Genomic DNA, 23566 nt, shown 5'->3' on the forward strand with positions numbered 1-23566 from the left:
CAGCAAACGAACGCACAGACGGAAGCTTCGCGTCAGAGTTACAGAATGGATTGTGACTGATTGCAATCAGACGTTGCAATGTTTGGCTATAAAAGGTGATAACAGAGGGACTGAAGCTGCGTGGGTAGAGGATCTGCTTTGCATGTAGACGGTCCTGTGTTCAGTCCCAGCATGGTACAGTGGTTGGAGTGTTGGGCTAGGATCTGGGAGACACAGGTTCGAATCCCCACTCGGCCACGGGAGCATGCTGGGTGACCTTGGGCCAGTCACACACACTCAGTCTAACCTACCTCAGAGGGTTATTGGGAGGATAAAATGGAGAAGGGGAGACTGATGTTATAAGCGCCTTCAGGTCCCCATAGGGTGAAAGCAGAATATAAATTTATACGTAAATAAAATATAAATCCCTGGCATTACCTGTTTGAAGGCTCTGAGGATGCTGGGCTAGGAAAGACTAGCACCTTGAGTTGATTGAGCAGACCATTCTGGGATACTTTGAAGAAGAGTTGGTTTTTATATGCCGACTTTCTCTACCACTTAAGGAAGAATTTAACCTGCTTACCATCACCTCCCCTTCTTCTCCCCTCAACAGACACCCAGTGAGGTTGGTGGGGCAGAGAGAGTGACTAGCCCAAGGTCACCCAGCTGGCTTCATGTGGAGGAATGGGGAAACCAACCCTGTTCACCAGATTAGTGTCCGCCACTCATGTGGAGAAGTAGGGAATCAAACCCAGTTCTCCAGATTAGAGTCCACTGCTCCAAACCACCACTCTTAACCACTACACCACACTGGCTAGTGGGCTGACTGAGGATAAGGCAGCTTCATATGTTCACTCAATATGTGGAAATTAGAGCCATCAACCAGTTAAAGAACTTTCTGTAGATAATCATCTGGCTTTTGAATTGATTAATTTCATGAAAATGTACCTTAGTTTTGTAGCCTTTTTTTTTTTTTGAGGCTCTGACAGAGGACAAAGAACTTCTTCCAAACTTAAGATTGCCATCTTACGAACACTTACTAGGGAGTAGAGAGCCAATGTGCTGTAATGGATAAGAGCAGTGGACTCTAATCTGGCGAACCGGGCTTGCTTCTGAGTAAGTGTGAACGGGTGCGAGGTTCATTTCTTGCCACATCTTGATGGCTGTGTCCCCAATTGTGGAATTCATTCTTGCTTTGGATCCCCCAAAGCCTGATGCTAGACGTCTTTAAGATCTGTTTGTCTTTGTAGGGCAGAAAAGAAGTGTGGACATTTCAGTGCTTTTGACTGAATGGTATTGTGTTCTGTTATGTCCTTTTATCAGTTTCCGAGTGTTTGGGACAAGACCAGTGACTGGTTGAAATAAATTTTCGGCCTTCATTTTCTGACAAGTACTTAATTCCTTTGAATATTTGCTTTGCTGGTCAATGACCGTAATAAATTGAATTGAACTGGCTTTGAAACAGTTGTTTGTGTGTGTGTTTTTTTATTTTAGTTTTTACACAGAATTTTGTTAACGAACTATTAAGTCCCCTACTGGCAAATAGACTGAATGCCTCTGGTTTTTTTAATGCTTCTTTTTTTATTGAACAATCGTTTGCCCCATATATTGGAGAAGGTGGCAGTTTTAAAAAATTGGTATAAAAGCCCACCAATCCGTTAATTAGTCAACGGTATTAACTAACAGCACTTCTCGATATAATTGTCTTTTAACCATTTTGTAAAGGCTACATTCCAATATTTCCGTTCCTTTTTGTAATCTTCACTGTGGTTTTATGCCAATAAAGGAATGATGATTTGGAACTGGCTTTGAGTTGCCAGTGCTGACCTCTGAATGACCCACCTTCTCCTCCTTCTCGCCCCCCAGTTATTCCTAGACATGGCTTACAGAGTCTTGGGAAAGTTGCTGCTGCCCGGCGTATGCCACCTCCTGCCAACTTGCCAAGTTTGAAGTCTGAGAACAAAGGAAACGACCCCAATATCATCATCGTACCCAAGGACGGGACAGGATGGGCAAACAAGCAGGATCCGCCAGACCAAAAGAGGTAGGAGGGACAGGGTCCCCCCCTTTTCTTGGGTTTTGGGAGATTTTTTTCTCCCTCTTTGGCGGACTCTTAAATCCACTGCTTGAGGCCAAGGAGGCCAGACGGGCACCCTTGATTCTAGAGCAGCCAGGCCTTATAATCAAGGTCTCTGTGCACACGGGGTGGGGGGATTCAGTATGGAACTGCAGGAGCTCAATGCAGGGGGGCTAATATGCTTAAAAGGTGGTTTGAATATTAATAAAGGAAAATACAGTGTTGATAACAAGTGTCTCCTTTTGTTCTCATCAGCCTAGAATGGGAGGGTGTGTGTGGGCCTTGTGAGCAATTAGAAATGTGGCCTGCATGTTTCCCTTTCTCCTTGATAGACAGAGGCCAGACTTTGCTTTTCAGATCCTCTGATTGGGGCTGACATTAAGGGCCACTCATGGTGTTGCCCGTGTGGTTTTCTTGACTCTCCGCACTCTGCCTTCCTTCCTCAGTTCCAGTGCAACGGCTGCACCGCCGCAGGAGTCGCTGCCGCAGCAGGGTTTGCCGAAATCTGTCTCCAGTTTACAGAAGCTGACCCAGTCAATCAGTCAAGAGGTGAGCGTGAGTTGCGCTGGTGTGCTGGTGGCGCCTGCATTCTTTGTCTGGAAAGGGACCGGACAGGTGTTTCTGAGAAAGCCGCCATCGAGGGCCCATGACAGCATCCTTTTCTGTATATTGCTTGTCCCCGAGACAAGCTGTCAGAAGTTAGACTGCCTTGGAACATGAAGGTTCTGTTAAGCTATTGTGGCTAATAGCATCGTCTTCCTGATGGATTGGGGCCAGTATCCTCAGGGCAGGCATGACTAGCTGGGGCAGTCCCGCTCTCTGTTATCACAGCGATGGAGAATGGGCAGGCATGTCCAAACAGGAAGTGAGGTCATAATGGGTAGGGCAGCAAGCCCTTTGAAGCTGAGCTCTCTTCCTTGGAGGTAGGAACTGGAATGGGCAACCCGCTGTGTTTTGCTTTACTTCTGCAGAGTACAAATTCAGTGCAAGGTGGACCAAAGTCATGGGCACAGCTGAATGGAAAGCCAGTCAGACCAGAAGGTGGTGAGTGTGAAGTGTTTGGTCTTGCTAGGTGGTGGTGGGGGGGTGGCAGCCACAGAGGAATGGAGCAACCTCTGCCTGACTGTCCGTGTGTGTCTCCGACAGGTTCAAGGGCCTCAAACCGACTATTATCCTTCTCTCCCGAGGAATTTCCAACGCTGAAAGCAGCTGGCGAGCAGGACAAGGCTGGCAAAGAAAAGGGCGCCTTAGATCCGTCGTATGGGCCCGGACCAAGCCTCCGCCCCCAGAGTATGTAACTGGGGAGAGGGGGGAATCAGAATCATAGAGTTGGAAGGGACCACCACGGTCATCTAGTCCAACCCCCCTGCGCAATGCAGGAAATTCACAACTACCTCCCTCCACACCCCCAGTGACCCCTACTCCATGCCCAGAAGATGACCAAGATGCCCTCCCTCTCATGAGCTGCCTAAGGTCATAGAATCAGCATTGCTGACAGATGGCCATCTAGCCTCTGCTTAAAAACCTCCAGGGAAGGAGAGCTCACCACCTCCCGAGGAAGACTGTTCCACTGAGGAACTGCTCTAACTGTTAGAAAATTCTTCCTAATGTCTAGACGGAAACTCTTTTGATTTAATTTCAACCTGTTAGTTCTGGTCTGACCTTCTGGGGCAACAGAAAACAACTCGGCACCCTCCTCTATATGATAGCCCTTCAAGTACTTGAAGATGGTTATCATATAAGAACATAAGAAAAGCCCTGCTGGATCAGACCAAGGCCCATCAAGTCCAGCAGTCTGTTCACACAGTGGCCAACCAGGTGCCTCTAGGAAGCCCCCAAACAAGATGACTGCAGCAGCACCATCCTGCCTGTGTTGCAAAGCACCTAAGATAATAGGCATGCTCCTCTGATCCTGGAGAGAATAGGGATGCATCGTGACTATTATCCATTTTTATTAGTAGCCATGAATACCCCTTTCCTCCATGAACACGTCCACTCCCCTCTTAAAGCCTTCCAAGTTGGCAGCCATCACCACATTTTGGGGCACGGAGTTCCACCATTTAACTATGCGTTGTGTGAAGAAATACTTCCTTTTATCGGTTTTGAATCTCTCACCCTCCAGCTTCAGCAGATGACCCCGTGTTCTAGTATTATGGGAGAGGGAGAAAAATGTTTCCCTGTCCACTCTCTCCAAACCATGCATAATTTTATAGACCTCTATCATATCCCCTCTCAGTCTTCTCCTCTTCAGGCTAAACATACCCAGCTCCTTCAACCGTTCCTCATAGGACTTGGTCTCCAGACTCCTCACCATCTTCGTTGCCCTTCTCTGGACATGTTCCAGCTTGTCCACATCCTTCTTAAAGGGGGAGGGCTACCACTTCCTCTTTCCTGCATTCAGACTCCACCATGGGCAGAGCCTGCCCCAGACAATTCGCCACGCCGAGCCCTTGCGCCATGCAGTGCCCAGAGTGTTGCCCTGCGACCCCTTGGAAGAGCTTCAGAGATTTCCATGGTGCACAGAGCTGGGTCAAGCGGGTTGCTTTCTCACGGCTTTCGCTGAAAACGTGACGGCTTCTAAGTGGCTGTTTGGGTTTGTTTATTGTGGTGCATGAGCATCCTTGGAGCTGGGGTGGGGGGAGAAGGAGAGGGCAACAGACCAAGGAGAGGTGCCGGCGCTGCGGGGACCGACTGCCATGGCAACAGCTGTGCCTCATCTGCCATTGGGGACGGTGCTAGAGGAGCGCTGGGCCCCTTGCCAGGCAACGGAGAGATTGTTCCTGGCCCTGTGAGATGTAGCAGCCAGGAGGGAGAGACAGGAGGGCTAGGCATTGGCTGGGAGGGAGTAGCTAGGGTGAACTGTGTATGAAGCCGGGGGCATAGAAGTGTTTGACATTTAGCAAGTATTTAAGGGCTAGAGTTGATCAGGGCAAGGAAGATTCCCCTGAAGCTCAGCTGAGCCCTAGGTTGCTGAGCTGAGGAAAAGAACAAGGGAAGCCAGGTGTAATTTAATCCCTGTCCTGCCATCTGAGGCCCGAGTGGCAGACCTGAGCAAGGGAGGGGCCGTGGCTCAGTGGTAGAGCATCTGCTTGGCATTCAAAAGGTCCCAGGTTCAATCCACAGCATCTCCAGTTAAAGGGACTAGGCAAGTAGGTGATGTGAAAGACCTTTCTCTGCCTGGGACCCTGGAGAGCCACTGCCGGTCTGAGTAGACAGTACTGACTTTGATGGACCAAGAGTCTGATTCAGTATAAGGCAGCTTCATTATGTTCATGTGTTCAAAAGCGCAGTGCTCCAGCTGTGGCCCTCCACATTGACATCAGCTCAATGGTAGTGCCCTTGCTAATCATGCAGAAGGTCCCAGGTTCAGTCCCGGGAATCTCCCCTTAACAGGACCTCAGGCAGCAGTGCTGGGAACTACCTCTGCCTACTAGGCGAGAGTAGGCAAGACTACTGGCAGCTTCCTCTCTTGGTACATATCCCTCTGTCCTCCCAAAAGCCTTGGGCAGCATTTGTGAGATGGTCCCATCTTGTTGCCTTAACAGCGGCCCTGCAAGGTTGACGGAGGGGGAGCAATTGGCCAAAATCTGCTCAAGGCTAGGTGTCCGGCCAGGTCCCCCCACTGCTGGGGTGGCCAACAAGGAGGGTGTTGATGCAGCATAGGAGGCTCAGCTCACTGCCAGTGACACCGGGGGGGCGGGGGCTGACATTGTGTCTTGGGCCCATGCTGCCACCAGCTATGTCAGAGTCAAGCATAGGAGATTGACCCGGGTCTGTGTGCCCTTCCATCAGCTGTACTTTCGGGAAGGTTTCTTCATTGCCCCAAAGAGACACTCAAACGTTCTTGCTGTATGGACGTGGTGGAGATGCTAGTACATATATTATTTCATTGTGAATGTTACGATGATGCCAGAAATCATTTCATTACTCCACTGCTATCTCGGTCAGTACACTTTTATGACTCTGAGGCCTCTTTGGTGGAATATCTCCTGGAAGATGTGTGTGTGTAAAGTGCCTTCAAGTCGCAGCCGACTTATGGCAACCCCTTTTTGGGGTTTTCATGGCACTAACAGAGGTGGCTTGCCAGTGCCTTCCTCTGCACAGCAACCCTGGTATTCCTTGGTGGCTTCCCATCCAAATACTAACCAGGGCTGACCCTGCTTAGCTTCTGAGATCTGACAAGATCAGGCTAGCCTGGGCCAGGTGACTCTTATTTCGCACTCTGTAGCATAATTTTGCTCTTTTGTCTGTTGGAAATGTAAGGCATTAATGATGAATAAATGTCTTATAGGTAAACCTTCAGAGTAATCAGCACAGAGGAGATGTTGTAGCAGGATCTGTATAGTTTTATTGTTGGATGTGTATTTTATATTTTATGCTGGCCTTTGGCTGTAATAAAGATGAATGAATGACTTGGGCCTGCCCAGCAATGGTATGGTTCCAGGAGACGACAGATGTACCTTACCGTGGATGACAAACATATCTTGAACTGGCCCTGAGGTTGTGTATTAATTTGAAGCCCCTTCCCCCCCCCATTCCATTCCCTCCCTGAAACAAGTTTGCAATAATTAGAAGACGCCTCTTTCCCCAATTGCATTTCCAGATGTCACAAGTTGGAGGGAGGGCGGTGGGAGGAACGTCCCCTCTGCCACATCTCTGACCGCCTCCCTGACTGAGCCGGGCAGCAAGACCTCTAGCGCCGGAGACGGAGCCCCCTCCTCAGTGAACGCCAGTGACCCTAAGGAGCCCTCTCTACGCCCGACTCAGCCCACCCGCAAAGGGGCTTCACAGTTCATGGCAAACGTCTACCAGCCGCCAACGTACCATGACATGCTACCAGCTTTTGTGAGTCCTGGGTTACCCCCCACCCCACTCCACAATGATGATAGAATTGGGTTGGTACCGTGTGGGATTAGTTTTTGTCCCAACGGGATTTTTAAGCCTCCATTAATTTTTTAGTTCTACAAATGTATGCCCTGCCTTTTATACTTTTTTTTAAAGCTGCCAACTTGGCTTAAAGCGCCAGCTAAACCTAGCCCTGCATATGGTAGATCTCCTACCTGTTAGCTGTCTGGCATAGTCGGCCCAGAGTTGCCCACATCTTGTGGTGGTGAGTTCCCTAAGTTGTGTAAAGAAAGAGCTGTCCTTCGTCTCCAGCCTCCCAGCATTTCATTGAGTGAACTGGAGCTATAGGGTTCTCTTTCTGCCTTTTTTGGGGGGTCATTTTTAAAAGCCATGTTTATTTATTTAAAACATTTATTAGCTGCCTTTCATCCTTAACGGAGCTCAAGGCAACTTACAGCATAGATAGAATACATAAAGTAACATACATTAAAAACATAAAACCCAACATTTGAAATCACAAGTCAAGACTGCTAGTAAACTTAACTGCATGAGATCCTTAATAAAACTGTCTTCAACTGCCTCCTAAAGATCGAAAGTGAAGGGGTCAAGTACACCTTCCTGGGGATGTTGTTCCATAATTTTGGGGCAGCCACTGAAAAGGCCCTGTCTTGTGTGCCCACCAAATGAGCTGCAATCAATCTTTATTACAAAACCGTCATAGACCACAGCTCTTCACAATTTTTCACCAGAAACTCTTAGTATTACACTCTAACCACAGGTTTACACAAATTATAAATTAGTTATTTACACTGTTAAGGTAAACTAGTTACACTACATGTTAAAATTGTTGGCATACCGGCATTCTCGACAATACAGGTCACTGCACAAAACTTTGCCGTCCCTGCTCTAACCTGTGGGTTTTCGTCTAAGAGCAGCATTTTAGTCTACCCTGGCCCTGAATGGCCAGGATGCCTGCTAAGCCAGGGGGAGATAAACTTAAGACGAACTTCTTCATATAATGTACAGTGCAGTAGAACGTGCTCCCTTAAAACACTGGGACATACCCTGTCCACCAAGGGAACCTTTCTGTATTTCCCATCCAGAACCGCTGAAGTAAGAGCTTGGCATCTAGCCAGGGAAATGCTTTCCTATATCCGAAAATCTCTAGTTGGGAGAGATAGGCAGCAGGAGAGGCTACATATCTAGACACCAAATGAGCTTCTTTGATCGATGGGACAGTCAGGAGGGCCTCTCCCTGTGTTCTTAATTGCTAGGCAAGACGTCAGTCCTTCAGATACCCCGGTCCCAAGCCATGTAGGGCTTTAATTGTTCTGAGGACCAAGTGGGAAGGCGGAGCGCCAAGGTGTTTACTCCCTTGTTCTCTTTCAGATGTGTTCAAACCAGCCCTCTGAGACCCCTGGGCCCTTGGACCGTGGGTCCTTTCCCCTCCCTCAGTTTCGCCTGGAACCCCGTGTCCCTTTTAGACAACACCAGACCAGCGACCAAGATGGGTAAGGCCGTTGCGAAGGAGTGCCGTAAAATGAGAGTCCGGTTGGTATGGCTGGATCATTTGTTACACTGGATATAGAAAAGAAATGAGGGCAGCATAAAAATGTGGGAAGAAACCTCCCTTCAGAAGAAAAAAACAACCCCATTCTGTAAAAGAGTGTACACAGAATATTCTTACAGTGCTGATCAAGATGAATCTGATGGAATACACTTATGCAGAATTAGTTCTTGTTCTGTCCCAGTGGTGGGGGCAGGGGTGTCATAGCTCAGAGGCGGAACCATGCTTTGCACATACTAGGATACAATGAAAAGAAATACCTATCTTTATCCAAAAATAGTCAATACTGAACTCACATAGATTGGCTGCTCATGAACATAGGAACATAAGAAAGGCCCTACTGGATCAGACCAAGGCCCATCAAGTCCAGCAGTCTGTTCACACAGTGGCCAACCAGGTGCCTTTAGGAAGCCACAAACAAGATGACTGCAGCAGCACCATCCTGAAGTAATATAGCATTTATTAACAATCAATAGTGAAAAACACACCCGTGAGTCCTATATGTGCTATGACAATGAAACTAACACACTAAAACATACAAATATAGAACACCAATACAAACAGTATCCAACAATGGCTGTTTGCCTATTTGCAATGTCCCAGGTTGTAGTAAGAATGTCCAATAATGGCTGGTTGCCTGTTGTCAATGTCCTTAGTTATAATAGGAATGATGAGGTGTAATCTCATCTAGAAAGTCCATGTGCATAAGCACACCAAGACAGACCATCTCTAGAGGCACTCAAAGCCATTTCGTGTATAAAACACTTCTTCACTTGTTTTCAATCTTCTTATTTCCATTGACAAGCGTATTAATTCTTGCCCAGTTTCATATTGATATCCTAGCAAGGAAGAAAGAAAACTGTAAGCAGTAGCTACTATGAATAAACTGGGCAAGAATTATGTGAGTTCAGTATTGCACATACTAGGGCCAAGATTTCATCCCTGGCCTCTCAGGGTTATGGAGGATCAAGACACACACACCCAAGATTGCGAAGGGCTGGGACAGTGGGTGACTTTTTCTGAGGCAGTATGCCTGTGGCTTGGAGAATGGGCTCAGGGACAGAGCACCGGCTCTGCAAGCAGAAGATCTCCTGTTTAGACCCTGCCACCTCTAGTTGAAATGGCTCTTGGGATGAGATCTTAGCAAGTCATTGCTCATCAGAGCAGAGAGTCCTAGGCTGGGTGGATTGAGGCTGCACAGTTTAATGCAGCTTGGTGTAGTGGTTAAGAGTGATGGTTTGGAGTGGTGGACTCTAATCTGGAGGACCAGGTTTGATTCCCCACTCGTACACATGAGCAGCAGAGGCTAATCTGGTGAACTGGATTTGTTTCCCTGCTCCTACACATGAAGCCAACTGGGTGACCTTGTGCTAGTCACAGTTCTCTTTGAACTCTGTCAGCCCTACCCACCTCACAAGGTGTCTGTTGTGGGGAAGGGAAGATGTGATTCTTCCTTGTGGTAGAAAAAGTCTGCATATAACAACCAACTCTTCTTGCTGTTCATGTGGATTTAAAAGCCTTTTATGAATAAGGTGTTCAGTTCTTGTTGTTTCAGTGTGTGTGTGGGGTGCTGGCCTAGTCTGTGTTTCAATCACAAAGCTGCACCCAGTTCTCAAGAACCGGTGGTACTGGGGAGCTCTTGTCCCTGAAAATCTGTCTATCTAGTACTGCTCATACAGCTATAGCCTTGAGCGGAAAACTAAGAAACAAAATGCCTTACTGAGAGCTATTCTTCTGATATTTAATTCTCGCCTCTATTTTGCCACAAATAGAGTAACAGAACCATTTCTATCCAATAATAGCCACATCACCTGAGACCTTGTACTGCCAGATGTCTCGTTGGACATTTCCAAATTTTTAAATGAAGGAGTAATTAATATGCCCCTCAGGTCATTATATATTGGACACTCCATGATCATATGTTTGATAGTTTCAACTTTGTCATGTGAGCATCTACATGCCTTTTTCTTTCCACCCCTGTTCTCATGTTGTATCGCTTGCTAAAAGTTGCGTGCTGTCACCCCAGAGGACTTTTTTCAGTTTGCTGCTTCTGTTGGGTGCATCCGAGGCCGTTGCAGATAGTCTGCACCGGCCTGCAGAAGCGGCTCCTTCCCCGGATGTCTTAGCAGGGGACATTTTGCTCTGTGTCCAACCCTGCCGCGCCTGCATTTGCAGCAACGTCTCGTCCCACAGGAAGGAGAATAGACTCGGGCTCTCGCGCCCAGCTCGCCCAGTCCGGCCACAAGGGGAGCGGGTCCCCCGGCCCACCATCATCAACGCCGAGAACCTGAAAGGGCTGGATGCTCTTGACAACGATGCCGAAGATGGCTGGGCAGGTAAAACGCTCCACGGATTGGCCAAGGCAGGGGTATTTCAAAGCAGGAGCACTTTTAAAGAGGGGTGTCTCCCATGAGGATTAGTAAGTCTTAATGAACCTCTTCCCTTCCCTCAACGCTGGGCTTTCCTCCATGAGAAGACCAGCAGTGGTGGATGAGCTCCTGTCAGAGAAGCTCTCCCATCGGTACTGATCTTCCCTCCCCATGCGCAACAATAGCAGCTGTTGTGTTGTGGAGAGCCAGCGTGGTGTAGTGATTAAGAGCGGCGGAATCTAATCTAGAGAACCGGGTTTGATTCCCCACTCCTCCACATATACGACGGACTCTAATCTGGAGAGCCGGGTTTGATTCCCCACTCCTCCACATGAAGCCTGCTGGGAGACCTTTGGTTTGTCACAGTTCTCCGAACTCTCTAAGCCTCACCTACCTCACAAGGTGTCTGTTGTGGGGAGAGGAAGGGAAGGCGATTGTAAATGGGTTAAAGGTAGAGAAAATCGGGGTATAAAAACCAACTCTTGTGTGCTCACACTTAGTACAGGTCAGTGGTGAAGCTTAATAGGCCTAGCTAGTGCCCACCGTTGATGCAAAAGGTCAAATAATTTAGAAAGACTGAGCAGGGACAGACTGAGTTTTAAAAAGTGTGCATGAGAGATTGCTTTAGGTGTAGCATCTCTTTCTTTATCTCTTGCATGCATTCACCCAGAGACCAGAGAGCTCCATCAATCAACCTAAGTAACAAGAGTAAACCCATCCAGAGAGTTGCTGCAGAAGGCTTAATTTTAGGAAACTGCCGGATGCGTTTTGCAGAGACAAAAAGTGATGAGAACCTCTGCAAAGGGTTGTGGCAGGAAAAATTGCCCTTGAAGGAAAATGGCCTGTTTGGGAACACTTCTTAAATTGAGGCTGCCTCCCACAGTATCCCTTGCCTTTCTTGAATGGGTTCCTCCAGAGCTAACTGCTCCCCTCTGTGTCTCTTTCTCTTTTCTGCCTACTTCTCTGTCGCTGTGGCAGGCATCCACGATGAAGTGGACTATTCTGAGAAACTAAAGTTCAGTGAAGACGAGGAGGAGGAAGAAACCCACAAGGATGGAAGGCAGAAGTGGTAAGAGAAATGTGTGTGTTGTGGGTGTATGTGTGGGGAGCCTGCATCTGCCCAGCAATGCAGGCTGCACAGGGCACATTTGCGGGCAGAGCAACTGTGTAGAAAAAAGGGGGGGCGCACCAAAGCATAACAAAGGGGAAGAAAACAATTGGTGCAAGGGAAATCATACTTTAATATGTTTTATAACCCCAACGCGTTTCATGTACAGCCTCTTCAGGGGGAATCTAATAAATAACAGCACGAAGTATTAACATAGATATATGTGATACAGGGTTAAACACAATATTTTAAAAAATTGTAAAGGAAATTACACGTAGGACAATTCATAGACAATTCACATGTGAATTTAAAGAAGTGCTTTCCTTGCAAATTTTTATAGAGTATGGTGTTATTTGTATTATATTAATTTTTTTCTATATTAAGATGTATTTAGATATTGCACTCTGTTCATGCTCTGAATTGTCCTATGTGTAATTTCTTTTTCAGTTTTTTAAAATATTGTTTTTAAACCTGTATCGCATATATCTATGTTAATACTATTTGTTAATTCTTATTTATTAGATTCCCCCTAAAGAAGCTTTACGTGAAATGCATTGGGGTGACATGACTTATTAAAGTATCATTTCCCTTGCACCAATTGTTTCTTTGCCCCAGGGAAAGCAGGAAGGAGCAGTCTGGTTCCCACAAATGACTGGATGCGCAGGCGTTGCATCCATTTCATACGTCTGCTGCATGGGGGGCACAGCCCTTCATTCCCCAGGTCAGGAACGTTTATTATGGGGACAGAGCCTGCAGGTGTATACCTGTATGCCCTGCTGTCTGCATGTGGTGGAGGCAGGGCCAGGTGGTTCAGTTCCTTTTTCCCCTTCCTACTTGCTGGCCCTGCCCATCAATATACTGCGTAGCCTGGGCTTGTATGAGTTGGTTCTGTGGCCGAGCCTCAGAGCCATGCGTTCCCTCTTCTCCCTATATGGTGCAATTCCATTGGTTGGTTCCTCTTTAGCGCAAGCTGTAGTTTGCTATTACGAGCAAACTGCGGGTTGTTCTGTGCCCTCTGAATCAGGATTGCAATTTCGCTTCGTGCTGTGGTGCTTCTAATCCTGGTGAGGAGAGCAAGGGCCAGCTTCTGTTTGCTGTCGTCTTTGAACCCACAAACAATTTGGGAATTACTAGGGAGAGTTGCTGGGGGAGGCAGCATCCCAGGAGAAAAATTAAAAAGAAAAACAAGGCCTCGTCTTTTTGGAGGAAGTTCTGATCATAGGGTTTCTGGCAATTCGTAGAGCTACCCTTCGTCACTTCCTGCTTGCTCTAGGAAGTGACAGGGAGCTCTATGGTGGGAACTTTCTGTAAGTAGATGAGACCTTATTTTTTCTTTAGGATTTTTCTCCCCAGGACAACCCTCCCTCTCCCCGCCCCCTGTTTGGCCCCAGTTTCCCCCCGCCGACCAGATGAGCACTGGTGGGCAAGGACCAGAATTACCTGGCGGTCTCCTGCCATAAGTGGGACAGTGGGGAACTCTTAAGAATTATGGCTTGAGCTAAAGAGGTAACTAGTTGACTGCGACTGGGGGTGGGGGTCAGAAGGCTCCTCTTTATGGTGGCAGGTCGTGGTTGGGCCTTACATCTGCAACAACCCCAGCGTAGTTTCAGCAGAGCCTGGATGGTAGGCTGGCCAGGTCAGAGTACTCTCAGTACTTATTTGCAGGGCTGCAGTATTGATCCCCCTGAGGTGACTTCAGCCAGAAAGGCAATGCGTGATCTGTGAGCCCCGCAGCGAGTCTTGAGGATGCTCTTGACCCTGCTGAAAATGCAGTTCGATCCAGGGTTGCCTGCCTCCACGCAGGGTCTGGAAATCCCCTGTAATTACAATGGATCTCCAGACTATGGAGATCAGTTCCTTTCAGAGAAAATGGCTGCTTTAGAAGCTGGAGTCTATGGCTTTTTACCTCACGGAAGTCTCTGCCCTCCCCAGGGGAGGGGCTGTGGCTCAGTGGTAGAGCATCTGCTTGGCATGTAGAAGGTCTCAGGTTCAATCCCTGGCATCTCCAGTGAACGGCACTAGGCAAGTAGGTGACGTGGAAGACCTCTGCCTGAGACCCTGGAGAGCCGCTGCCGGTCTGAGTAGACACATAAACACATGAAGCTGCCTTATACCGAATCAGACCCTTGGTCCATCAAAGTCAGTATTGTCTACTCAGGCTGGCAGCGGCTCTCCAGGGTCTCAGGCAGAGGTCTCTCACATCACCTACTTGCCTAGTCCCTTCAACTGGAGATGCCGGGGATTGAACCTGGGACCTTCTGCATGCCAAGCAGATGCTCCACCACTGAGCCACAGCCCCTCCCCTCCACAACCCCTCCCCTATAAGGCAGCTTCATGTGTTCACCCCCAAATCTTCAGGAATTCCCCAACCCAGAGTTGGCAACCGTAGTCCATATGCACATGGTTAATGTCTCTGAACTGCAGGGAGAGGCATGATGATCTTCTGGTTTCTCCCAGCCCCCTGAGCTGGCAATAGGCCACCAACTATATTGATGTGTGTGTGTGTTGGGGAGGAGGGAAATAACATTTTTAAGCCCGGCTGGAACCGCTGATCATCCAAGGTGCCTGAATTGACAGGAACAGCTGGGACCTTCGGAGGCAGCGGCAGCTCTCCCTGAGCTCAGCGGACAGCGCAGATGCCAAACACCCCCTGGAGGAAGGAAAGCACTGGGGCGACCCGGCCGGCTTGGCTCGGCCAGTCCGAAAAGCGCAAGAAGGTCTGCCGCCTTCGAGGAAGGTGAACGGCTGGGCTCCCCTTTTGGATTATCAGGTATTCCATATTTTCCCAAGTGGCCAACTTTTCCCCAAAGGGCGCTTTCTCTTCTTCTCTGTTAAGGGCAACAGGAGGGGCACTGTGGGGAGGGGCCGTGGCTCAGCAGTACAGCCTCTGCTTTGCTTACGGAAGGTCCCAGATTCAGTTTCCGACATCACTGGTTAGAAGTACCAAGCAGTAGGTGATGTTAAATAGTTAAATGGTGGAACTCCCTGCCCCAGGATGTGGTGATGGCTGCCAACTTGGAAGGCTTTCAGAGGGGAGTGGACATGTTCATGGAGGAGGGGGCTATTCATGGCTACTAGTCAAAATGGATACTAGTCATGATGCATACTTATTCTCTCCAGGACCAGATGAGCAGGCCTATTATATTAGGTGCTTTGGAACACAGGCAGGATAATGCTGCTGCAGTCATCTTGTTTGTGGGCTTCCTAGAGGCACCTGGTTGGCCTCTGTGTGAACAGTCTGCTGGACTTGATGGACCTTGGTCTGATCCAGCATGGCCTTTCTTATGTTCTTGTGTTCTATGTTCTCACCTTGTTGATGCCCACCAGTAACTGGAGTTCAGAGGCATGCTGCTTGTGAACATTTTGCCATACTCTCCATGAATTTTGTCCAGTACCTTTTCAACACCTCCGTATAATAGTTGCCAATATAATTTCCTGAGACCGTGAGTTCCACAAGTTAGAAAACAAATAAAGTTGGGGCCTCTCTTTGTCTTTCAAGCAGAGGTTTTGAAGTTGTCTTAAAACAACAAACAAGCAACCCCCTCCCTTGCCCTTCCTTCCTCCCATTAATTTGGCTTTCACCTCTTTCGCCAGAAGCCCCCGCTAGCGTGCCTGCGGCAGCAGTCTTCCGAGGAAAAGGAGGAGAAGCTTCCCTTGAGGCAGAAATTTATTCACTCTGAGATGTCGGAGGCTGTGGAACGGGCCAGGAGGCGGCGTGAGGAGGAGGAGCGGCGAGCCCGGGAGGAGCGCCTGGCTGCCTGTGCTGCCAAACTGAAAGAGCTGGACCAGAAGCACAGGTTGGCCCAGAAAGGAGGAGAAGGCCCCAAGCACGCCGAGGCTGAAGAGTCCAGACCCTCCGGGGTGGAGAAGAACGCTGCACCCGAGAGCAGCCACACGATCCGAAGAGGTAGGGCTAAGCTAATTGGGGCGCTCCTTGATGGCAGTGGTTTGGCCCGGAGAGCAAAGGAAGGTTACTGTAGAAAGCATCCATGAAGGCTCTTCAGACCAGAGCCAGCATAGTGTAGAGGTTAAGATCAGTGGTTAGGAGTGGTGGACTCTGATCTGGAGAACGGGGTTCGATTCCCCACTCCTCCACACGAGCAGCGGGCTCTAATCTGGTTGCCCGGGTTGGTTTCCCCAATCCTCCACATGGAGCCAGCAGGGTGACCTTGGGCTACTCACAGCTCTCTTAGAGCTCTCTCAGTCCCACCTACCTCCCAGGGTGTCTGTTGTGGGGAGGGAAAGGGAAATTGATTGTAAGCTGGTTTGTTTCTTCTGTAAGTGGTAGAGAAAGTCGGCATATAAAAACCAAATCTTCTTCTAATTGCCATGCTTCATTGAGGCAGCTTGACTCAGTGGTTGGAACGCCAGACCAGGACTGGGGAATCCTGGGTTCAGATCTCCAGTCCCTTGGAGCTCGGTGGGTGGAGCTCGGTTCCTTGGAGGGGAGGGGCTTGGAAAATATGTAAAAGATGGAATTTGATTGCATGCTGCGAGAAAACCAAAGTTTCCCATGAATCCAGAGGAGTCTGGCCTCCTTGAATCTCTGCATGAGTCATTGTTCTTACCTGGGCTCGCCTCGTGGTAGTAAATGCTGCTGCATTTGTTAGCAGATCATTCTGTTGATGCCAATGCAGAATTCTACAAGCACATCAAAAGGTCAGTTTTCCAGAAGGAAAGGTTCCCTTGAAGTCTTTGCAAGTTTGTGGGAAGGCGTTCCTATAACATTGGGACAGAAAAGGGGAACATTTTCTAAGCCGCACTGACAACAGGCGGGATCCTTCTGAAGGACGTATTCAGTCTAGACTTAGGTCTGTCCTTCCCCTCTCTCTTCCCCAGCCAATCCTGACTTTCACAGCCAGGAGGCCACGTCTGCTTATACGGAAGAAGAGAACTCCATGGCATCAGTGGCTCATCGGAGCAGCAGTGAGGAGGAGCTCCGAGAGGTGGTGTCTCCAGGCCAAGAATTCAGCAAGTACCCCAGATCGCTCCCACCGCGCTTCCAGCGGCAACAGCAGCAACAGGTAAGAGGTCCTGATCCAGTGCAGAAGCTACATCACAGATGAGGGGACAGGGATATCTGGGTGACGGCAGAGGTGCGCCGGTGCTCTTCATTCCTTTGGCGTCCCATTTTGGCTGGTGGCACCCCTGCCACTCTCCTTGTTACTGAGCCACATTCAAGTCCATGGAGGAGGGGGGAGGTGTGCTTATTGGCTGTTAGATCCGTTGCAGGAACGACCCCAGGTTGGCCTTTTAAAATCCCCTTAAAATGAGCTTGCAATAAGTACACTGCATTGGTCAGGCCGCACCGGGAGTGTTGTGTGCAGTTCTGGAGGCCCCACTTCAAAAAGGATGTGGACAGACTGGAGCGGGTGCAGGGGAGAGCGAGGATGATCAGGGGCCTGGAGACCAAGCCCTATGAGGAAAAGCTGAGGGAATTGGGAATGTTTCGTCTGGAGAAGAGGAGGTGGAGGGGGGACAGGATTGCTCTCGAAGTATTTGAAGGGCTGCCACTTAGAGGAGGGCAGGGAGTTGTGTCCTGTTTCTGCTCAGATGCTCTTTTTGCACTGCTGTCTGAGTGCTCTGTGCTGACGGGTCCCACTTTGGAGGTCTTTCTCTTACTCTAGGACCAGTTGTACAAGATGCAGAGCTGGCAGCAGCCCCCCCAGGTCTACCCTCCGTCCTCCCACCCTCAGCGAACCTTCTACCCACCACACCCGCAAATGCTCGGCTTTGACCCCCGCTGGATGATGATGCCTTCTTACATGGATCCTCGCATGGCCCAGGGCCGCCCTCCAGTGGATTTCTACCCTTCTGCCCTCCATCCATCAGGTAAGGGTTTGAATCCCCCGCCCCCCAGTCTCAGTAAGTCTTTCTGCCAACCCAGGCTAGTTTTAATGGACTGCTACTCTTTTTTTTTTAAATTATTTTCAAAACAACACAAACAAAATCAGACACAAAATACATAACAATCAGGGCACTCTACACACAGTACACACAACCTAACTTAAACAATAAACTCCTAATCTACTATTCAACATACTTTGTATGTTCCATTTTACTCTAAGTTGCAAATTATTGTAATGAAGAGCTCCTTAAAAAAGGAAGGAAACACCAGTCCATATTTTTTTTCTCATACCCTACATGTCCATTATTTCTATCGCTATATGCGAATAAACAGTGTTGTCTAGTTTTCTCAGAACCAGAATAAAAGACTCTTCATGTTGCGACAATGGTCCTTCTTTGACTCCTGCTAGTTGAAATCCTTTAATCGGCGATCACAGAAATTGAGCCAGGAACTTTCTGCATGCAGAGCAGGTGTTCTGCCACTGAGCCACGGCCCACCCCTCATTACAGGCAGAAAGACAGGGATCGGGTGAGAAGGGGAAGGGAAGGGTATAAAATATTACACTTCAAACAACAAGGATTCCTTTGCCATTCATATATTACAGCACACCTTTGCACAATGGCAAAATTATTTCACGGCTGGCTGCTGCTGCTGCTGCTCTTTGCTGCTCTCTGAGCCTGAACTGCTGTCACCGTAGGAGGAAGCAGACTGAAGTGGGGCTCATTCACTATGGAGCAGCAGCTGCTCCTTCTATGCATAGGGCACAAGCCCCCCCTCCCCCGGCTAGTCTGCCAGGCTCTTCCATCCGTATCTCTTTGTCCCGCGCCCGGGCTAGCCCCGGTCGCGGGACTGCCCAGCGGCGCACTTACCGGGCAGGAGGAGGCGAAGCCGGCCCGGAGGGAAGGGGCGGGGCCAACGGTTCCGCGGCCCGCGGAAGCCCCGGGAGACCTGAAGGCCTGGCCGGGAGGGCTGGGGCCGGGCGACGCAGCTGCGCCGCCCGGCGGTGGCCGGGATTGCGGGGCGGCGCCTCCGGCGGCCCAGGCAATGGGGTGGAATCCACTGGCGGAGGAGGAGCCAGGTGGGAGAGAGCCGGAGGGGCGAGAAGGCGCGAGCGGGAGCGGCGGAGCACGGGCCGCCGATCAGCTGGGTCGGGGCTGCAGCCCTCCTGAGGGGGAGGGCGAGTGGACGGGGCTGCCAGGGGCTGATTGGTGGAGCCCCTGTCAGTCAGAGGGGGCCGATGGGAAAGGGGCGGAACCCCTGGGAGCCTGGCTGGCTATATGACTGGGAGGGGGTGGAAGGCCAGGGAGGAAGCGGTACAGGTCTGCCATAGAGCTGGTGGCTCAGAGGAACACAGACTGACCGTGGGCTGAAGAGGAGGGAAGGATATCCTCTCAAGAAGCCCATTCTGAGGCCGAAGGAAGCCTCCCCAAGTCAAGCCGGCCAGGCCGCGGTGCTAAGAGGCGGGATCCGAGGGGACGGTTCCTCACACTCTTCAAGGCTTGATGGCGGCTGCGCTGGATGCTACGCCAAATGCCACTTAGCGAGGGCGATGCGCGACCTGCCTGCTGTGCTCTTGGCCTCTCGCAGCAGAAGCTGATCTCTGAGAATATAAGGAAGGCCATGCTGGATCAGACCAAGGTCCATCAAGTCCAGCAATCTGTTCACACAGTGGGCCAACTAGGTGCCTCTAGGAAGCCCACAAGCAAGATGACTGCAGCAGCATTGTCCTGCCTGTGTTCCACAGCACCTAATACAATAGGCATTCTCCTCTGATCCTGGAGATAATAGGTATGCATCATGACTAGTATTCGTTTTGACTAGTAGCCATGAATATCCCTCTTCTCCATGAACACGTCCCTTCCTCTCTGAAAGCCTTCCAAGTTGGCAGCCGTCACCACTTCCTGGGGCAGGGAGTTCCATAATTTAACTATGCCTTGTGTGAAGAAATACTTTTATCAGTTTTGAATCTCACCTCCTCCAGCTTCAGCATTATGAGAGAGGGAGAAAAACTTCTCCCTGCCCACTCTCTCCGTACAGTGTATAATTTTATAGACCTCTATCATGTCTCCCTTTAACCGCCTTCTTTCCAAACTAAACAGCCCTAAGTGTTTTAACCGCTCCTCATAGGGCCACTGGTCCCCTGTTCTCTCCCACCTCTCCTGCCATGGCTCTCAGGCCTGCCTGCTTGCTCTTGCACTTCTGACTCTGTCCCAGTTGGTGGTTGGGACTTCGCCTCTGGCCACTACAATGCTTTATTTTCTTCCCCAGAACTAATAATGTGCATTCAGATATGTAACAGTTCCCCATTCTTCAGAAATTTGGCCATGTCCATTTTCTATCATGGGAGAAGGGGGGTGTCCATGTTCCCAGGGTGCCGATCCCCTCAGATTCTTTTCCTATTCTTCACAGCTGTGTCTCTGTAGTCCACAATTTGGCCTCTGCTCCTTCAAAGAGCATTTTGAGAACATTCGAAACACAGTGCTTGGGGGTTGATACTCCTTTTAATGGCCACAAGCATATGTCTTACCAGTCGTGTGTACCTGGCTCAATTGCAAGCCTTTAAAGAGTTCACAACTTGGGAAAGCATCTGAAGTTGTGTGTGGGGGGGGGTACATCTGAGTAGGTGACAATTTAAAACATTTTTTGCAGCTGCTGTATACAGTCAGATGGTTGTCAGTCCAGCTCAGTATTGTCTGCTCAGACAGGCGGCAGCTCTCTAGAGTCTCAGGCAGTGGGAATGTCTTTCCCAGCACTTGTTACCACAGATGTTTTTTCTAGAGATGCCAGGGATTTAAAACCCTACATGGCTCGGGACCGGGGTATCTGAAGGACTGTCTTCGTCCATATGTTCCTGCCTTGGAATTAAGATCACAGGGAGAGGTCCTCCTGACTGTCCCATCAATCAAAGAAGGTTGTTTGGTGGGTACATGAGACAAGGCCTTTTCAGTGACAGCCCCATGATTATGGAACAACCTCCCCAGGGAGGTGTGATTGGCCCCCTCTCTTAAGCTTTAGGAGATGGTTTTATTTAGGACTGTGTTTGGTTAAGTTTACTGTCAGTCCTGAGTTGTGAATTTAAATTTTGGTTTTTAATGGCTCTGACCTGGATAGCCTCAGGCTAGCCTGATCTCGTCAGATCTCAGAAGCTAAGCAGGGTCGACCTTGGCAAGTATTTGGATGGGAGACCTCCGAGGAATACCAGGGTCGTGACGCGGAGGCAGGCAATGGCAAACCACCTCTGAACGTCTCTTGCCTTGAAAACCCCACCAGGGTTTGCCAAAAGTCAGCTGTGACTTGATGGCAAAAAAAAAAAAGTTTTTAGTGTATTTTATGTTACATGTTTTATCTATGTTGTAAGCTGCCTTGAGTTCTGTAAGGAAGAAAGGCAACCAGTAAATGTTTTAAATAAATACACTGAACCCTGGGCCTTCTGCATGCAAAGTCTTAGCCCTGAGCCACGGTTCCCCACCCCACCACCCTGCAGAGCATATTTGTCTCTGGTCAGCAATTCCTTTTTAAACAGGGACCATATTTTGAATCCAGTAGTTGCTTATCCTTAGTTTACACTCTTTCTGCAGGGATTATGAAGCCCGTCATCCAACAGGACTCCATCAACGGGTCTGTCTGTCAGTCAGAAGAGCAGAGCTGCCAGTCATCGGTCCAACAGGAGAGGAAAACCGTTCCTGGGGAGTTGGCCTCGGTGTGGGGTCAGGAGAGCTTCACCCCTTTGCAGAGCAAAGGCTGCCCCATTTCACGACCCAAACAGACGGAGGGCATCTCCGGGGAGGGACTGCGGGCCAGGTGAGGGCAAATTTACCTCGGCTGGCTGTTTTGTGCGCATGCTGCAGAGATACTTACTGTGGGAGGGCAAAAAGCTCAGGACATTGAACAGCAGCTTGGAATGGGAAACATCTTTTCCGTAGGTCAAAAAAGCCAGCTTCAAAGCGGCTAATACGTAGACCCCAGGAGACCATTGCACGGGTGAAAGATCGGGGCTAACGTCTGTGTTAACCTGTGCAGAGGTTAAGAGCGGTGGTTTGGAGCGCTGGACTCTGATCTGGAGAACCGGGTTTGATCCTCCACTCCTCCACATGAACAGCAGAGGCTAATCTGGTGAACCGGGTTGGTTTCCCCACTCCTACACCTGAAGCCAGCTGGGTGGCCTTGAGCTAGTCACAGCTCTCAGCCCCACCTACCTCGCAAAGTGTCTATTGTGGGGAGAGGAAGGGAAGGTGATTGTAAGCAGGTTTGATTCTTCCTTAAGTGGTAGAGAAAGGCAAACCCCCCCCAACTCTTCTTCGTCTTCTTCTTCCTCTTCTTCCTGGTTGAGCTGAAGTTGTTCTAGAGACCATTTGGCCATGATTATTTTGTATTTGGGGGAGAGGATGGCCACTCACAAATCATGTTTGTAAGTCTTGAAACCTGCTTGTTAATCCAGTTTTAGCCATCTTATGAAGAAAGGTGCTTCATATATGATAAACTTGTATTCTGCTGTTTCTTACCTATCGGATGCCAAGTAATCTGATTTCCAAATGGTAAATTAAAAAAAACACATTAAATTGCTTTTAGATTTAAACCTTTCTCACTTACCTATGCTTAATTCATCTGTTGAGGAGTTTACTACCGAATATTTTTATTTTTGTTTTACATGAGAAGCCGAGGCACCCCCCCAAAAAAATGCCCTAGGGCAGTGGCTCCCAAACTGTGCTCCACAAAACATCTCCTAGTGCTCCGTTAAGAAATTGGAAAGAAAAACACTACTGTTATTTGGTTTAGTATATTAGGTGCTAGGTGAAAATTAGTGCTCCATGATTAATGTCTCTCCTGAAAAGTGCTCCATGACTCAAAAAGTTTGGGAACCGGTGCCCTAGGGCATATTAAGAAAAAATGGATTTTTAAAAAAATCGAATATTCATTAGGGGCCTTGGCTTTGTGAGTTTTTTTTAATAAACCAGGGAATCAGATGAGGGAGCAAATCCAGAATATAGGTAAAGAAAAAATAACCTGCATGGCTCTGAGTTTCCAGCAGCCCCTTTCCTGACTGCTTGTTTGGGTCGCTTTTTAGGAATGACAGCACTTACTCGGCACCGTCCGCCATAAACACCCAGCGAGATCTCTTTGAGGAGTCCGGGGACAACTACTTAAACTCCTTTGATGAAAAGGCCCAACCAAACTTTGACAGTTGCGTCGGTGCCTCCTCCCAGCGGATGAACCAGGATCGCCTCTTCCAGAGCCAGGAGAGCGCATCAGATGCGTGCATGTCCGACTCCCGCCACACGAACCTGAGGAATTCCCCCTTTGAGGCCATCCCGGCCCCAGCGGATAAGAAAGCCGAGTACAACGGCTGGGATGTCAGCTGTTATCAGAAACCCGCAGATGGGTCGGCTGCTGCAGGGGAAGAGGTGCCCAGGGATGAGCAGTCGTTCGGTGCCGAGGCATGGAGGAAAGAAGGAGCTGCCACCAAACAAGCTCCTGCCGAGGTGGGATGGGCTTCTGAGAACCGGAACAGCAGCAGCCAGCAGCAGGAGCAAATGGGAAGGGCTCGTAGATCCGGCCCAATAAAAAAGCCAGTGCTGAAAGCCCTCAAAGTTGAGGAGAAGGAGAAAGAGCTTGAGAAGGTTAAGGTAGAGGTAGAAGAAGCCTCCCGCCCGGCTAAGGAAAAGGCCCTGCCTCAGAAGACCCCTGAGGCGGAAGACAACAATTTGGAAGCTTTGCTCCAGTCCACTCACTACCGTTTGCTGGACGAGAAGAACTCCTCTCGGGCCACTGTCCG

General features: G+C 49.3%; 1 protein-coding gene across 1 annotated transcript in view; it reads left to right on the plus strand.

Annotated features, from left to right (window-relative positions):
- Positions 1-23566, plus strand: part of PRRC2B (proline rich coiled-coil 2B) — a 100656-nt gene that overhangs the window by 41226 nt on the left and 35864 nt on the right. The window contains exons 3-16 of the mRNA XM_056860347.1: positions 1846-2023; positions 2503-2605; positions 3028-3100; positions 3203-3346; positions 6660-6901; positions 8291-8412; positions 10662-10804; positions 11816-11906; positions 14523-14715; positions 15540-15852; positions 16785-16969; positions 17573-17777; positions 21372-21594; positions 22859-23561. Of these exons, the coding sequence (XP_056716325.1) occupies positions 1846-2023; positions 2503-2605; positions 3028-3100; positions 3203-3346; positions 6660-6901; positions 8291-8412; positions 10662-10804; positions 11816-11906; positions 14523-14715; positions 15540-15852; positions 16785-16969; positions 17573-17777; positions 21372-21594; positions 22859-23561 (2918 nt within the window). The remainder of the gene's footprint in view (positions 1-1845; positions 2024-2502; positions 2606-3027; positions 3101-3202; positions 3347-6659; positions 6902-8290; positions 8413-10661; positions 10805-11815; positions 11907-14522; positions 14716-15539; positions 15853-16784; positions 16970-17572; positions 17778-21371; positions 21595-22858; positions 23562-23566) is intronic.

This window comes from Euleptes europaea, chromosome 14 (assembly GCF_029931775.1).
Source record: "Euleptes europaea isolate rEulEur1 chromosome 14, rEulEur1.hap1, whole genome shotgun sequence".
Lineage (NCBI taxonomy): Eukaryota > Metazoa > Chordata > Lepidosauria > Squamata > Sphaerodactylidae > Euleptes > Euleptes europaea.